The 18190-nt window shown below is 40.5% G+C and overlaps 1 protein-coding gene across 1 annotated transcript in view; it reads left to right on the forward strand.

Moving 5' to 3' along the window:
• LOC121720045 (hemicentin-2-like) overlaps nucleotides 1–18190 on the forward strand; it is a 30700-nt gene that overhangs the window by 5709 nt on the left and 6801 nt on the right. The window contains exons 8-17 of the mRNA XM_042105878.1: nucleotides 593–865; nucleotides 1448–1714; nucleotides 6250–6522; nucleotides 6999–7265; nucleotides 10766–11038; nucleotides 11630–11896; nucleotides 12472–12744; nucleotides 14522–14788; nucleotides 15389–15661; nucleotides 16825–17088. Coding sequence (XP_041961812.1) covers nucleotides 593–865; nucleotides 1448–1714; nucleotides 6250–6522; nucleotides 6999–7265; nucleotides 10766–11038; nucleotides 11630–11896; nucleotides 12472–12744; nucleotides 14522–14788; nucleotides 15389–15661; nucleotides 16825–17088 — 2697 coding nt within the window. The remainder of the gene's footprint in view (nucleotides 1–592; nucleotides 866–1447; nucleotides 1715–6249; nucleotides 6523–6998; nucleotides 7266–10765; nucleotides 11039–11629; nucleotides 11897–12471; nucleotides 12745–14521; nucleotides 14789–15388; nucleotides 15662–16824; nucleotides 17089–18190) is intronic.

An 18190-nucleotide genomic window follows, 5' to 3' on the forward strand; every position in this document is an offset into this window, starting at 1 on the left:
CACTGTTAAGCCTTCATGAGGTGTCGTGGGCCTAACTTAACGAAACATCAGTGAATGAGGGTGCCCACTTGATAACCCCAATGACATGCCGCATACTATATACTGCTGTTGGATGGGCCATTTGTCTTGTGTTTGTGACCATTTGTTGGCAGATTTGTGGGTAGCGTGCTTTTTAAAGTTAATTTGAGTAGGGGCTTTTGAATGTGTTTTTACCTTGGACTTTGGCACAAGGGATTTTAACATCTAACCCTGTGTATTAATCTAATGCATAAGGCGTTATATGAGGTGCAGTAAATGAAAATGTTTTTGGCCAGAGTCAGATTTCCAAATGTGCGTGAGTGTTAGGATGATTATTTTTCGATTTTTAAATGTTTGCCGGTGTATCCTGAATGTTTTGGCTCTTGGTTTAGCATACTTGACATAATTTGGCCCGTGGCCCAAGGTATTTGGGGACACCAGGTGTAAGGAATGCTATCCAAGACCTTAATTGTCTGACATGTTTAGTTGGAAAACCATTACCCATTACTATTACCGTCACATGATCTGCTCCAACAGTTCTACTACAGTGATCCATGTTTTATTTCACCTCCAGAGAAAATCTCCAATGTGACAGCAGAAGCCGATCAGAATGAGCTGGTGGAGTTCAACAATTCTGTCACTCTCACATGCTCTGCCTCTGGCACCTTGCCCTCATTTCGATGGCTTAACAGGAGTACTATTGTCACAGGAAGTGACAGAGTTCTGCTAGATAAGAGGAACCTTACTATATTGAATGTGACTAGATATGATGATGGACCATTCCAGTGTGAAGTATCAAATAATGTCAGTGACCGAATGAGCACTGATGTCAATCTGACAATTCACTGTAAGTGCAAAATTCAGTTTAATATGTTAAATGTACATCTTACATAACTTATTCATAGATAAATTATTGTTGTTTTTTGTCTTATGCACAAATGATTCTTGGCCAACACATGTTACTTTTCACTGAGAGTTTTCATATTGTTAATGCTACGAACGGATTACATGTCAAGGTAATGCAAACATTATGCAGACAACCTGCAAATTAGAAATGACATCTGGCCTGTTTCTCTGTCATCAACAGAGCCATCTAAGCACAAGAAGTTAATGAAGGTTTTGACATAATAAATCCCAAGAGTTCATAATGGCCATCCATGATTACATACATCAAAATGAATTGGTCTAGGTCAAAGAACGGCACACATTGTGATTGATGGATGCCAGTTTTGGGGGACAGAGTACAGCTACCACAGCCATAAAGTCAATGCTGTATATACTCTGTAAAGCTATTAAGAACTCATGTAGGCTATTGTAAGAATCAATATTTTGCAATTGGAGCAAAGATCCCTCCCAGTGAACTCTGTATGTTGGGAACTGTAAATATACCATATCAAAATGATGATGAAATGTGTTATTATAATTACAGATGGCCCAGATAGCTCTGTAGTTTCAGTGACACCTGAAGCCTTGATCCACAGTGGAGGCTCTGACATCATCCTGTCCTGCTCCTCTGAGTCCTACCCTGCTTCCCAGTTCCAATGGGCACTGAATGGAACCCTGCTGGCCAGAGAAGGACCAGAACTACGACTGGAGAACGTTCAGGACATTGAGAGTGGAGCCTACAGCTGCTGGGCATATAATAGTAAAACCCAGAGGTATAAAGCATCATCACCAACAAACATCACTGTGATAGGTAAGGAAAAGTCATTCAGGCATATTTTCTTTACGAAGAGAGGAGTTGTTGAATTGATGATATCTTGCATCTGTCCATTTCACCTTTAGTCAATCTCAGTCTCTGTCATAAGACAGTCAAACCTCGGTCCATATTCAGATAGCATTTTTTTGTATTTGGCAGACGCATTTGTCCAAAGCGACTTACAGTATATGAACACTACATTATTAGTTTAAAAGTAATTGTTTCAAAATAAAGCTGAAAGAACTTCATTAAAGGTTGTGTAAGCGATGGAGGGGTAACGTCACTTCTGTTGATGTTCAAATAAAACAGAGAGCTAGCTCGCTACTTCCTTCCCCTCCCTCCCGTGCAATTGAAACTCTCCTGAACGCCCATCTCGTTGGTTATTGGTTGGAACACTTTATTTTGCCTTTGAGTGGCTGGCAACAAATGTTTTTGTGTACAGAGACACGTTTTTTTGACGGCCTGCTTATGGGGCGGGCAGCTAGCGGATCGTTAGGAAAGATTAGATGAATGTGATCATTTATGTTTGGGCCTTTTTTGGGCCTGCAATCGCTGATACAACCTTTAAGCATAAGAATAATAGTAATAATAACAACAATGTCAATGATTAAATCAATATCAAATACCAATAATGAAAATAATGAGTTTTGATATTCATAAAAAAACACAAACACACAAACCATTACCACAAAGTGGCCCCCTAAATAACATTAAAGGATTTTAACTGAGTTTTCCTAAAAACCTATCACAAAGCTGCTGAGACCAACTTTACAGTACGTAAGAAAACCTGACATCTCCAAAGATGAGAGTTTCATTGCTATGGTTCATGTAATTTCTAAAGCATGAGCTTGCTTGTAGTGACCTTGGTGATTAAGCATTAGAGCTCTCCTCTGAGAAAGCTTATGCTGCGTTCCAGACACATTTTTAAGCCTGTAAGTTACAATTTCAAGTCATGACTTACGACTTGGTAGCGTTCCAGGTAGTCAAGACAAACCCTTTCTCCATTGTTGTTTATATGTGTATGACATCAGAAACTGTAACTGGGAATAGAACGATCTGGTACGAGTTCACTGGTAGTAAATTACGGGTTTGACTGCCGTTCCAGGGCACTTTCACAGGTAGAAGGTTGTGAAAACATGGATTACGGGTTGCCTGGAACCAGGGCCGTCGCCAGCAAAAACATTCGGGCTTAGCCTATCTAACCGTTTAGCCGTCTAAACCGTTTTCATAATTTCCATTTTGCCTGCCCTTGCTGCTCACTTTTCATAAATGAATCCACCGACTCTAGCCTCATTTGGGCCACATTTATTATGGACAATAATATTTTGACAATTAAAGGATATAATGACCTGTTGCTATCTTGACAATTCTGTTTGCTATTAAAAACAAACTATGTAGCCTATAGCCACCTAGCAGAGTGGTGTTTTAAATAGCAAGATGCATCATATGGTTCATGTTATGCCTAGCTGAAGGAGAACGAATCATTGAAGACTTACTAATAATCTACAAAGGCAAAGTAAGTATAGGCCAGCACTGTTTGGCCAGCTCCAAACTATAGGCTAGTGAGTGCAGGGCAGGCTGATAACCAACCTAAACTTGCAGCCTAAATGACGAGAACAGCATGACTCCACCACCTCCTTGTCTTAGTTGCCTTTATGATTTACTTATTTCTTTTTTTATACTAAAAGGAAATGGAAACAATGACATGCCCAAGCCTGGAACTAACTAACTGACTGACTGACTGTCTCTCTCTCTCGCTCTAAGTAGCCTACGTTCCAAATTATGTTTTATGGTAAGGTAACATTCAAGTGAGAAGTGAGAAGATGTAACGGAGGCGAACTGAGCTACAGTGTAGCGTGCTAGTTGCCCGTGTAAATCCTCACAGCCCTAACCTTAAGAACAGCTCTAACCGCTGAGTTGGAAGCCTGGGCTTTTGGTTCAGTGGTTAGAGCGTTCGACTCCCATGCCGGTGTGTGTCGAGGTGGCGGGTTCGAGGGCCGTGAGCGGCGGACGAATTACGACCTCTGTTACAGTGGTGCCGTGACTCGGATCATGGGAGTGAGGATTTAGGGAGGTGAGTGTAACGGAGGCGAACTGAGCTAGCGTGCTAGTTGCCCATGTAAATCCTCACAGCCCTAACCTTAAGAAGGCTTCTAACCGCTGAGTTGGGAGCCTGGGCTTTTAGCTCAGTGGTTAGAGCGTTCGACTCCCATGCCGGTGTGTGTTGAGGTGGCGTGTTCGAGGGCCGTGAGCGGCGGACGAATTACGACCTCTGTTACAAAGACACCCATGTCCTGCTTGTATGTTTGATAAATAGGTCCATCTCATCTCAAGTTTCAATAAACGATCTGAATAATGGTTTCATATTTGTTAGTCAACTTTGCAAAATACATTCGGGGCTACACTCAGAACATTCGGGGCTAAAGCCCCGGCAAAATCGGCTGGCGCCACCCCTGCCTGGAATGCACCATTAGTTTCCGGAAGTAAGTTCACATTCATCAACGTCTGGAAAAATATCCATATGTAAAGAGTTTTAGACCCTGCTTTAGGCTGACCAGCTATAACAGGAGTGACTCGTAATCATACAACATTTCATGTTGAGCAAAAACGAAATAAAGGCAAAGGTACAAGATTGCGTGCATATTTTAATTTCCAAGTGAAGGAACTACTCATCCCATAAGCCTTTTTGAACTGACACACTTCGAACATTTGCAGCCTAACGATAGTTTAAAGGAGAAGTTCGGTGTGATATTGACCTAAAGTGTGTTGAAACATGATACCGAGTGTGAACTTTTGTCTCATAGCTCATCTCGGCTTGTCCCCTGCACTGCGAAATCTGGCGCTAGTTAGCCGATGCTACCAACAGGTTTTCAATGGGGGTGCCTCGGGCATCAGGCTAGCCACGCAAATAAATCACTGTTTTACACAATTTACGAGGCTCAAAGTAGCTCCACACTTCATTGGTAGACTTCCGAGGGCCCTGACATTTAAAACGAGACATTGAGAACTTTGAAAAAGCACTGGTAGTTTATTTACAAGACGATTTATACAGACAGTACTTTCAGGAAGTTTACCCTTCGCCGCCATCTTGAATTTAGTAGATAGATAGATAGATAGATAGATAGATAGATAGACTCGAGCGACGAGTACGAATGAACAGGTATGATAAGGGATCAGATTCCAAAAATAATTTTGTGGAAATGCATGGATTTCTAGTTGCTTCAGCATTTCCATGGCAATGGTGATCTCTACCAATCAAAGACTCTGCTTTTACCGGCTTTTACACGTTAGGATTTTGGGTAGTGTACAACTGTAGTACTTTTCAGTTCAATCGCGAATAAAAAAAAAAATTCTCAAAACAATGTTGATGCCCCATGAACTTTTGGCATTTATATGAGCATACAATCGCTTAGTCATGTCATAGCTGGTTTTAAGTTTACCATGGATGGTTACGATTTTATGGCTTATACTCCAGTTGTCAATGGAAAAATTATATTGAATTCTTACTTCTGTAATTGGCGGTGGTCGGGACTGTTGAGCTCTATAGGCCTAGGTTTGGCATTTAGTCATAATCGTGGTTACCACCCACTATAAAGTTGCTCGGTCAGTAATTGGCTACAGAGGGCTGCTCAGACAATGGCAGAAGTGTCATTCCTTATGTTGAGGTTATGTGCCATCAAAATGATTTTGGAAACATTATGTTAAGGTCAAAACACTGTTAAGGGTGCCTTTATGTGTAACATTAAGTTTCCACACTTTGGTTAAATCCAGTTACACAGCCTGACCTTTCTCGAGTGGACTCATTGTACAACTGTTTTCATTGGCCAGACTGTTTAGTTCAGTTTATCAAGCTTAGCCTTATGCCATAACACCACATACTCATAAGTTGCACCTTAATTTATTCTCACATCAGAATGTCCATATGACATCAATATTAGGACTGTGAAAAATAATAATTTTCACAATGTGAAATAAAATGATTATGAATTGATGCAGAAATTTGAATAATCAATGTGGAAAATATGTAGGCTAGTTCAGCTAGTAGGAGAATTCGGTAAGGCAATTCAAGGAGCGCACACCGCCACCAAATGTCAGTGCAACGAAAGTGAAAGTGATTTTTGCATCCAACCAGTTTATTGGGTTTTGCTTTTCCTTTGCCGTGTACTAACTACACCCTTTCCGTAATACAGACAGACAGGCAAGGCAAATACGTAAGCTACATGACGTAGGATAATGTTGACATCCGGACATCAGACACGGACTAAGCAAATCTTTCTACTGTGTTTGCCACCGGCACAGATATGAAATAAATAAAAAGTTAATTTACGGTTAGATCTATTGAATAATTAGGTTCAATGAGTGGCCTACACAATCTATTAGTCTTGTGATGATAGTCATGTGCAGTATATGTTAGTATTGTCATACGCATAACATGTTCACATCACAGATCAGACAGGTCAGACCTTTGTCTTTGAGCCATGCTCTGCTCCAACAGTTCTACTACAGTGATCCATGTTGTATTTAATCTCCAGAGAATATCTCCAATGTGACAGCAAAAGCCGATCAGAATGAGCTGGTGGAGTTCAACAATTCTGTCACTCTCACTTGCTCCGCCTCTGGCACCTTGCCCTCATTTCAATGGCTTAACAGGAGTACTATTGTCACAGGAAGTGACAGAGTTCTGCTAGACAAGAGGAGCCTCACTATATTGAAAGTAACTAGATATGATGATGGACCATTCAAGTGTGAAGTATGGAATAGTGTCAGCAACCAAATGAGCTCTGATGTTGATCTGACAATTCACTGTAAGTGCAGAATTCATTGACACATTTGTTAAATGTACACATATTTTTTCTTATGCACAAATGATTGTTGCCAAACACTCTTTGCTTTTCACAGAGTTTTCATATTATCAATGCTATAAACGTTTTACATTTCAAGATAATGCAAACATTATGCAGACAACTCATAGGAAAGCAAATTTCTAATTGAAATCTGGCCTGTTTCTCTCTCATCAACAGAGCAATCAAAGCACAAGAAATGAATAAAGGTTGTGACATAATAAATCACAACAGTTAACTATTACACAACTACTAGAGCCATAAAATAAAATTTGTATACTCTGTAAAGCTATTAAGAACACATATAGGCCTATAACCATCAAAGGAATCAACATTTTGCAATTGGAGCAAAGAACCCTCCCAGTGAACTGACTATGTTGGCAACTCTAAATATAGATATCAAAATGATGATGAAATGTAATGTGTCATTATAATTGCAGATGGCCCAGATAGTTCTGTAGTTTCAGTGACACCTGAAGCCCCATTCTACAGTGCAGGCTCTGACATCACCCTGTCCTGCTCCTCTGAGTCCTTCCCTGCTGCCCAGTTCCAGTGGGCACTGAATGGAACCTTGCTGGCCAGAGAAGGACCAGAACTACGACTGGAGAACGTTCAGGACAGTGAGAGTGGAGCCTACAGCTGCTGGGCATATAATAGTAAAACCCAGAGGTATAAAGCATCATCACCACAAAGCATCACTGTGATAGGTAAGGAAAAGTCATTCAGGTATATTTTCATTATGAAGAGAGGAGGTGTTGAATTGATGATAAATATCCCACATCTGGCTGATCCATCTTTAATCATCTCCAGTCAATCTCATGTTTGGCAAATGCAAAGTCCAAAGTGACTCCAAAATGATGAACTCTACATTATTAAAAATAATAGTGTTAAAAAATAACTGAATTATGCATAAGAATAATAGTATCCTAAGGGACTGTTCGTTATTTATAAAAGGGGCCACCGGAGGGATTTTGAGTGCTTCAGTCAAAAGTTGCATGCCCTCCCTTGCCTGCAAGAAATTTTTCAATGACCCTCCGACAGAATTTCCAAAAAAGACATGACCCTCCGAAAGAATTTCCAAAAAAGACCTGACCCTCCGACAGAATTTCCAAAAAAGACATGACCCTCCGACAGAATTCCCAAAAAAGACATGACCCTCCGACAGAATTTCCAAAAAAGACATGACCCTCCCCAGCCAAGTGTCGATGTCTTTCGCCGGCGTTCCTTAGCGCATTGAAACACATTGACATGAGCTAACGTTCTTAAAGCAACCTCTGCTTTCTGATCTTACACATCACACTCCACCAAGATGGTGGCCATTTCAGTAGATTTACTCACTAACATTGTTTTGGAAGCACAATAAGCATGGAAACTAAATGCACACTTCCTGCATATCTGCATTAGCCTACTTGAAATAAGTTATTCCTCTAGTAAATAGTATTCACATGAAATAAAACATTGAGACTATTAAACAAAGGACACTGGGTAATAACAAATTCAACACATGAACTGGTTGCTATGGACTCGTCTCTAGGCTTCCTCAGTCATTGTAAAGCTGCCGAAGCGGAACATTATCCAAAACTCCATTTCTCAGACGAGCGTCAATTTGGGAGCGTGCATGCTACCACTCCTTCCTTCTCAAATGACTTGAAAAGGCTGTTTGCACAATTTCACAAATAATCACAGGGACCGAAACATACCTAACATGCCAACTTTTTCCGGGTTTATCACATATTTTAACTTTCCCCCGCTGTCTTGCCGTTTTAATATTTTCCTGTAGAATATCCCATATTAATACTCTCATAACATTAGTCCTGCCATCTAACAACAATGATAAGAACGATATCAAATACCAAAAATGAAAATAATGGGTTTCATATTAATAAAAACGGAGTGTCTTACACCCCTGGTACGAATAGCCTTGGCCACACAGCTGAGCTATTCACACCCTGTGACATAACAACAAAAATACTTTGCTCACATGTACAAAAAACATGGCGGACATTGGTTTTTTCGTCAGCAGAAAGTGAAGAATTCTGAAAGGTTTCGGCACTAATATCTGTTCAGATTAAGTTTTAGATTGAAAAGTTGTTTTATTTTCATAATCTTCGTTCAGTGAACACATACAACCGTCAGTTTGTCAGTTAACAGAAATTTTGTGAATATGACGTTCAGCCCTATAAACTATAAGTTTACCTGCAAACTCCCTCTATTTGTGGATATTCACCCCTTGCAGACACGTGACTTAAGTCACGTGACGGCTCCATGCTGGACGGCAAAAAGATGGGAGACGGACGGCAAATTACATTATGTCATAAAGATTATGATGAACTGAACACCATTACTATAACATCTTTGTAGTTCAATGTATCGCTGTTTGGGGTCTGATAGTCAAAGAAGATGGCAGTGGTGTTGTTAGATGAAATGGGTCATGATCGCAAATGTAAAGTTATTAAAACTGGTGGTAACAGCAAGGGGAGATAACGTTACGTTAGGCTACTGTAATTAACATTATGGTAAATGAACACCCATAAGTATTTCTGGACTAAAATATTGCAAAGCGATTTGGTTACTTTATATGTCTTGCTTTTATCAGTTGTAACATAGTCAAAACGTTAAGAATGTCATATCAGAACATGAAATAATAACTAGCTGCCACACTTAGAAGCTAGCTATTCTAGCTAACATTTATCGTAGCTCATAGTGCTAGGGCTAATGTAACTCGTCAGTTTGTACGTTGCCCAGCGAATAAACTTACTTCTTACATTTCTTAAGTTAAAGAATTGAAAGAAATAGGAAATTTAAAAAAAAAACTTGAACGGTATTATCTGTTTACATTCAGATCTTGCCAAAGACTTTGCCTAAGTGCTATCTGCCGTCCTGTTCAGAGTCTATGGTTGCTATAGCAACCGCTGCTGTGCTTCATACACTGAGGAGATAAGCATGCAATTGTGGTTGAAATACTCCCAAAACACAAAGAAAACAAACTAAAATATATCTATGCAAGAACATGGGATGTTGTTGTATTATAAACAATAAGCCAACAGTCGTGGAAGGGCATTACTACGGTTAAATCTCACTATAATCTCCTAGCTGTGCGATATGTCCCATTACAACCCATTGATTTGATTCGTGTTCTTGCCGTCCACTAGGCTATTTTGCTGTGGCGCGAACAAAACGTGACGTCACTTGCAAGGGGTGAATAGATAGTGCAGAGGTCACACACATGGTTTAGCATGTGGGAGACCAGGGTTCAATTCCTTCATGGTGGATTTTGGCAGAGTGAGTGCGCATGTGTACCAACGTCTCTGGAGAGAAGGCGCGCAATTTGAACAAGAAATCGGTTCTCAAACGTAAGTTTTGAATGCAACAATTAGCTAGTTCAGGCACCAGGGTGTAAATAGCATACATTATACCAGGGTACGAATATCATCCACATCTAAATATACATTGATGCAGACAGCATACCTTATTCAGAGTGTCTATTACACAGCTGAGCTATTCACACCCTGTGACATAACAACAAAAAAACTGTGATCAATATGCCAGAATAAATGCACAGGGGTGCAAATAGCAGACACTGATATTTGTACCAGACGGGGTATTAATAGAACACATTGCTGTGTGCACCGGGGGTACGAATAGCATACATTGATATTTGTACCAGACGGGGTAATAGAACACATTGCTGTGTGCACCGGGGTACGAATAGAATTCACTTCTAATTGCACCAGGGTACGAATAGCAGACACTGCTAAACATATCATATCAATTAAAATATTTTGTCATTATGTTTATCTCTCAGTTTTCACCCATTAGATGAAATTATATATGTTTTTGAAAATGTTCATCTCTGTTATTTATGCCTAAATCAGTTGCCACTTTCTTCATTTAGTGCAGTGGCAAGATATCAGTCACTAAGCACAGCATCAATTGGCCCTCAAGGTTTTCGTCTTTTTCACCATTAGTTCAACATAGAACAAATGCACGGTGTGCATAGTGTAAGGAATGCACCCGAGACCTTAATTGTCTGACATGTTTAGTTGCCTTGGAAAACCATTATCCATTACACCTGGGAAAACCATTATCCATTACACCTGGGAAAACCATTATCCATTACACCTGGGAAAACCATTATCCATTACACCGTCATGTGATCTGCTCCAACAGTTCTACTACAGTGATCCATGTTGTATTTCACCTCCAGAGAAAATCTCCAATGTGACAGCAGAAGCCAATCAGAATGAGCTGGCGGAGTTCAACAATTCTGTCATTCTCACATGCTCCGCCTCTGGCACCTTCCCCTCATTTCGATGGCTTAACAGGAGTACTATTGTCACAGGAAGTGACAGAGTGCTGCTAGACAAGAGGAGCCTCACTATATTGAATGTGACTAGATATGAGAAGTGGCCATTCAACTGTAATGTATCGAATACTATCAGCTGCCAAATGAGCTCTGATGTCAATCTGACAATTCACTGTAAGTGTAGAATTCATTTAAACATGTGTTAAATGTACATGTCATATAACTTATTCATAGATAAATTATTCTTGTTTTTTGTCTTATGCCCAAATGATTGTTGCCTAACACACTTAGCTTTTCACTGAGAATATTTATATTATTAATGCTATGAATGGATTACATTTCAAGATAATGCATATTTTATACAGACAATCTATAGGAAAACAAAATTAAAAATGAAATCTGGCCTGTTTCTCTGTCATCAAAGCACAATACGTTAATGAAGGTTGTGACATAATAAATCACAGGAGTTCATGGCTACCCATGATTACATACATAAAAGTGAGTTGGTGTAGGTCAAAGAATGACACATGCTGTTGTTATGGATGGATGCCAGATTTGGGATTAGACAGAGGAGTACAACTACCACAGCCATAAAGTCAAAGTTGTTTACTCTGTAAAGCACATATAGGCCTATTACCATCAAAGGAATCAACATTTTGCAATTGAAGCAAAGATCCCTCCCAGTGAACTAAGTATGTAGGCAACTTTAAATATATATACCATATCAAAATGATGATGAAATGTAATGTGTCATTATAATTACAGATGGCCCAGATAGTTCTGTAGTTTCAGTGTCACCTGAAGCCCCATTCTACAGTGCGGGCTCTAACATCACCCTGTCCTGCTCCTCTGAGTCCTACCCTGCTGCCCAGTTCCAGTGGGCACTGAATGGAACCCTGCTGGGCAGAGAAGGACCAGAACTACGACTGGAAAACGTTCAGGACCGTGAGAGTGGAGCCTACAGCTGCTGGGCATATAATAGTAAAACCCAGAGGTATAAAGCATCATCACCACAAAGCATCACTGTGATAGGTAAGGAAAAGTCATTCAGGTATATTTTCTTTACGAAGAGAGGAGGAGATGTTGAATTGATGATAAGTATCCCACATCTGTCTGTTCCACCTTTAATCATCTCCAGTCAATCTCAGTCTCGCTCACATGTCAGTCAAACCTGGACCCTTATTCTCAAGGCATTATCTCATGTCTGGCAAATGCATTTATCCAAAGCGACTCCAAAGTGATGAACACTACATTATTAAAAATAGAAGTTTCAAAATAGTGTTTAAAAGCATCACTAAGCACAGCATCAATTGGCCCTCAAGGTTTTCGTCTTTTTCACCATTAGTTCAACATAGAACAAATGCACGGTGTGCATAGTGTAAGGAATGCACCCAAGACCTTAATTGTCTGACATGTTTAGTTGCCTTGGAAAACCATTATCCATTACACCTGGGAAAACCATTATCCATTACACCTGGGAAAACCATTATCCATTACACCTGGGAAAACCATTATCCATTACACCTGGGAAAACCATTATCCATTACACCGTCATGTGATCTGCTCCAACAATGCTAAGAGTGATCCATGTTGTATTTCACCTCCAGAGAAAATCTCCAATGTGACAGCAGAAGCCAATCAGAATGAGCTGGCGGAGTTCAACAGTTCTGTCACTCTCACATGCTCCGCCTCTGGCACCTTCCCCTCATTTCGATGGTTTAACAGGAGTACTATTGTCACAGGAAGTGACAGAGTTCTGCTAGACAAGATGAGCCTCACTATATTGAATGTGACTAGATATGATGATGGACCATTCCAGTGTAATGTATCGAATACTATCAGCTACCAAATGAGCTCTGATGTCAATCTGACAATTCACTGTAAGTGCAGAATTCATTGAAATGTGTGAAATGTCCATGTTACATAACTTATTCAGAGTTAAATTATTGTTGTTTTGTCTTGTGCCCAAATTATTGTTGCCCAACACACTTTGCTTTTCACTGAGAGTTTTCCTATTATTAATTAGACATGCACCAATTGATCGGCTGGTGATTGGAATTGGACGATTTTCACGCGATCGGCCATGACTGGGCACTTAAGTGCGCCGCACTTAAAACATCACCTAGCTGAGTTGGCAAAGTATAAAAAACTAGCAAAGGTCAACACTCAGGGCTGGATGTATATAGAAAGTGTTAATACCGAGTTTTTCTATGCGCAGAAAATGAACACTCTGCTTTGTTATATTGCATTGAATTTACTAAGGTGTCACTTCTTTATGTAAACAGCGCTCATCACCGCCCATCACTGCCCATCTACAACGCAAATTGTGTGCCCACCGCTAAACCATAAGCGCAGTTGAATGGAGTTAACCGAGTTCAACAGTTCTGTCACTCTCACATGCTCCGCCTCTGGCACCTTGCCCTCATTTCGATGGTTTAACAGGAGTACTAGTGTCACAGGAAGTGACAGTGTTCTGCTAGACAAGAGGAACCTCACTATATTGAACGTGATTAGATATGATGATGGGCCATTCAAGTGTAATGTATCGAATACTATCGGCTACCAAATGAGCTCTGATGTCAATCTGACAATGCACTGTAAGTGCAGAATTAATTGAAATGTGTGAATTGTCCATGTTACCTAACTTATTCATATATAAATTATTGTTGTCTTATGCCCAAATGATTGTTGCCTAACACACATAGCTTTCACTGAGAATATTCATATTATTAATGCTACATTTCAAGATAATGCAAATTGTATGCAGACAATCTATAGGAAAACTAAATTCAAAATGAAATCTGGCCGGTTTCTCTGTCATCAAGAGTCATCAAAGCACAATAAGTTAATGAAGGTTGTGTAAGGGATAATGACCGCCGAGGTGTCCTGTTATACGGAATTAATGGACGAGGGCGAGGGGCAAAGAACTCCCCGACGCGCAGTGGAGTCCACCTGAGTCCATTAATTCCGTATAACTGGACAAACCTCGAAGGCCGTTATCCCGCTTATCACCTGGTTGCCACTGTAAAGCAAAGGAAACATGCGATTCCGTTTAAAAAGAAGCCCACTAGTTCAGCTTGTTGTACAACTTTCGTTGGCCCTATAACAGCGATAACATGGACAGTCAACTTGTTTACAGTTGATTCCATTGTTGCGAAGCCTGCCTCCAGGCTCAACCGTCGTCCTACTATGGTTGTTATAGTTACCATTCATAAGCATTGATATGGAACGCCGATTAAACTTTTTTTAGCAGATCTACTTCAGGTGTCCCGTTATTCAGAATTAAAAGCCACGCCGCCAGCCAATCAGAAAAGAGTATTTCTTCTCTCCGGGTGATAAGACACAATAAATCACAGGAGTTCATGGCTACCCATGATTACATGCATTAACATGAGTTGGTGTAGGTCAAAGAATGACACATGCTGTTGTTATAGATGGATGCCAGAATTGGGATTAGACAGAGGAGTACAACTACCACAGCCATAAAGTCAAAGTTGTTTACTCTGTAAAGCACATATAGGCCTATTACCATCAAAGGAATCAACATTTTGCAATTGAAGCAAAGATCCCTCCCAGTGAACTAAGTATGTAGGCAACTTTAAATATATATACCATATCAAAATGATGATGAAATGTAATGTGTCATTATAATTACAGATGGCCCAGATAGTTTTGTAGTTTCAGTGTCACCTGAAGCCCCATTCTACAGTGCGGGCTCTAACATCACCCTGTCCTGCTCCTCTGAGTCCTACCCTGCTGCCCAGTTCCAGTGGGCACTGAATGGAACCCTGCTGGGCAGAGAAGGACCAGAACTACGACTGGAAAACGTTCAGGACAGTGAGAGTGGAGCCTACAGCTGCTGGGCATATAATAGTAAAACCCAGAGGTATAAAGCATCATCACCACAAAGCATCACTGTGATAGGTAAGGAAAAGTCATTCAGGTATATTTTCTTTACGAAGAGAGGAGGAGATGTTGAATTGATGATAAGTATCCCACATCTGTCTGTTCCACCTTTAATCATCTCCAGTCAATCTCAGTCTCGCTCACATGTCAGTCAAACCTGGACCCTTATTCTCAAGGCATTATCTCATGTCTGGCAAATGCATTTATCCAAAGCGACTCCAAAGTGATGAACACTACATTATTAAAAATAGAAGTTTCAAAATAGTGTTTAAAAGCATCACTAAGCACAGCATCAATTGGCCCTCAAGGTGTTCGTCTTTTTCACCATTAGTTCAACATAGAACAAATGCACAGTGTGCATAGTGTAAGGAATGCACCCAAGACCTTAATTGTCTGACATGTTTAGTTGCCTTGGAAAACCATTATCCATTACACCTGGGAAAACCATTATCCATTACACCTGGGAAAACCATTATCCATTACACCTGGGGAAACCATTATCCATTACACCTGGGAAAACCATTATCCATTACACCTGGGAAAACCATTATCCATTACACCGTCATGTGATCTGCTCCAACAATGCTAAGAGTGATCCATGTTGTATTTCACCTCCAGAGAAAATCTCCAATGTGACAGCAGAAGCCAATCAGAATGAGCTGGCGGAGTTCAACAATTCTGTCACTCTCACATGCTCCGCCTCTGGCACCTTGCCCTCATTTCGATGGCTTAACAGGAGTACTATTGTCACAGGAAGTGACAGTGTTCTGCTAGACAAGATGAGCCTCACTATATTGAATGTGACTAGATATGATGATGGACCATTCCAGTGTAATGTATCGAATACTATCAGCTACCAAATGAGCTCTGATGTCAATCTGACAATTCACTGTAAGTGCAGAATTCATTGAAATGTGTGAAATGTCCATGTTACATAACTTATTCAGAGTTAAATTATTGTTGTTTTGTCTTGTGCCCAAATTATTGTTGCCCAACACACTTTGCTTTTCACTGAGAGTTTTCCTATTATTAATTAGACATGCACCAATTGATCGGCTGGTGATTGGAATTGGACGATTTTCACGCGATCGGCCATGACTGGGCACTTAAGTGTGCCGCACTTAAAACATCACCTAGCTGAGTTGGCAAAGTATAAAAAACTAGCAAAGGTCAACACTCAGGGCTGGATGTATATAGAAAGTGTTAATACCGAGTTTTTCTATGCGCAGAAAATGAACACTCTGCTTTGTTATATTGCATTGAATTTACTAAGGTGTCACTTCTTTATGTAAACAGCGCTCATCACCGCCCATCACTGCCCATCTACAACGCAAATTGTGTGCCCACCGCTAAACCATAAGCGCAGTTGAATGGAGTTAACCGATTGCGACATTAAACATAATCAAAGTTTAGCGATCTTACACTTGGGAAGTGATTGTCATGAAAGTAAACATACAGCACAATATTAGAAAGGCAAACAAAAGTTAAAATTGCTTTTGACATAGTAGCCAACAATGAAGAAAACTGATGCTCTGAATAATGATTCAGCTGTCTCTGAAAGTTTCTATAATAAACACATTTAACCAAAATTTGGATTACACCTGCTTTTAACAGGCAGCACTTTTCCTCCCCTGTGTTTGCTCCCACTTTTTCCTTCAAAATGAAACGGGAATCGGCTAAAATACCGGCAGGTCAAACACTATGAAAAATCGGAATCAGTCCAGAAAACTGCAATCGGTGCATCTCTATTATTAATGCTATGTATGGATTACATTTCACTATGATCATCAACAGAGCCATCGAAGCACAAGAAATTAATGAAGGTTGTGTCATAATAAATCCCAAGAGTTAACTATTACACAACTACTAGAGCCATAAAATAAAATTTGTATACTCTGTAAAGCTATTAAGAACACATATAGGCCTATAACCATCAAAGGAATCAACATTTTGCAATTGGAGCAAAGAACCCTCCCAGTGAACTAAGTATGTTGGCAACTCTAAATATAGATATCAAAATGATGATGAAATGTAATGTGCCATTATAATTACAGATGGCCCAGATAGTTCTGTAGTTTCAGTGACACCTGAAGCCTCGATCTACAGTGCAGGCTCTGACATCACCCTGTCCTGCTCCTCTGAGTCCAACCCGACCCAGTTCCATTGGGCACTGAATGGATCCCTGCTGGGCAAAAAGGGACGAGAACTACGACTGGAGAAGGTTCAGACCAGTGAGAGTGGAGCCTACAGCTGCTGGGCATATAATAGTAAAACCCAGAGGTATAAAGCATCATCACCAACAACCATCACTGTGATAGGTAAGGAAAAGTCATATGTGACATTTTTTTTTTTACGAAGAGACAAGGAGAGCTTGAATTGATGATAAATATCACATCTGTCCATTTCACCTCCAGTCAATCTCAGTCTTGCTCATATGTCAGTCAAACCTGGGTCTGTACTCACAAAGCATTTTCTCGTATTTGGCGCATGTGTCCAAAGATAGCCTGGAAGCCAGCCTGAATTAAATTTTACATGAATTGGGACAGACTACTTGAGGTCATGCACGAGTTTGCACACCTTCCCAAACCAGCGACTACAAAGCCAGCCTGGCCACCGTTGTTCAGGTTCTTTGACCCTGGAACTATTTCTTCTCTCATAGCTTCATCTATCCTCATCAGGGCCTCCTGGTGGGCATCATCCCTTATCTTCTTTGCAGTGAGAAACTCTTGCACCAGCTCGGTCAATTTTGTGTCTGGAACAGTGGGTTTTGTCTTGGGAGATGAGACACCAGCTCCCTTTGAGGTCTTCGGTTTGGCTCCCTGTAGCTCGTAGTCCTGTAGTGGTACTCTCTCCTCTGCTTGATCCAGCTCCCTGTAGCTCGTAGTGCTGTAGTGGTACTCTCTCCTCTGCTTGATCCAGCTCCCTGTAGCTCGTAGTCCTGTAGTGGTACTCTCTCCTCTGCTTGATCCAGCTCTGCATCAGACTGCGCTGTTTCCAAAGCATCTTCCCACAGCTCACCGGATGCAACTTAGTTGGCAGTCAATTTTAGGGCGGCGGTTTTCTTTTGGGACGAACACACAGTTTTTTTTCTGGCCAGCCATCCCACTGCTGCCACCAAATGTCACGTAGGTTCTTTTGTGTGATTTGAGAAGATGACCGGCCAGAGATAGAACTTCAGTGGTGATGGTTTTGTTGGGTCCGGATTCCCAGATTGACAGCATTTTTTTTTTTAAAGTAAAATAAAACTTTAAAGACAGAACTTAGACTTAGACTTATAAAGTCAGAGAGAAAAAATGCTGCAGGTTGCTATTACAGTTGACTCACTTACAGGCTCAACAATCTGGCAACACAGTATGTATCAGGTCACAACATTTGTGCAAAGGACCCCCGAAACATGTCTTTAGACCTCCTGAAATGATA

This window comes from Alosa sapidissima, chromosome 10 (genome assembly GCF_018492685.1).
Source record: "Alosa sapidissima isolate fAloSap1 chromosome 10, fAloSap1.pri, whole genome shotgun sequence".
Classification (NCBI taxonomy): domain Eukaryota; kingdom Metazoa; phylum Chordata; class Actinopteri; order Clupeiformes; family Clupeidae; genus Alosa; species Alosa sapidissima.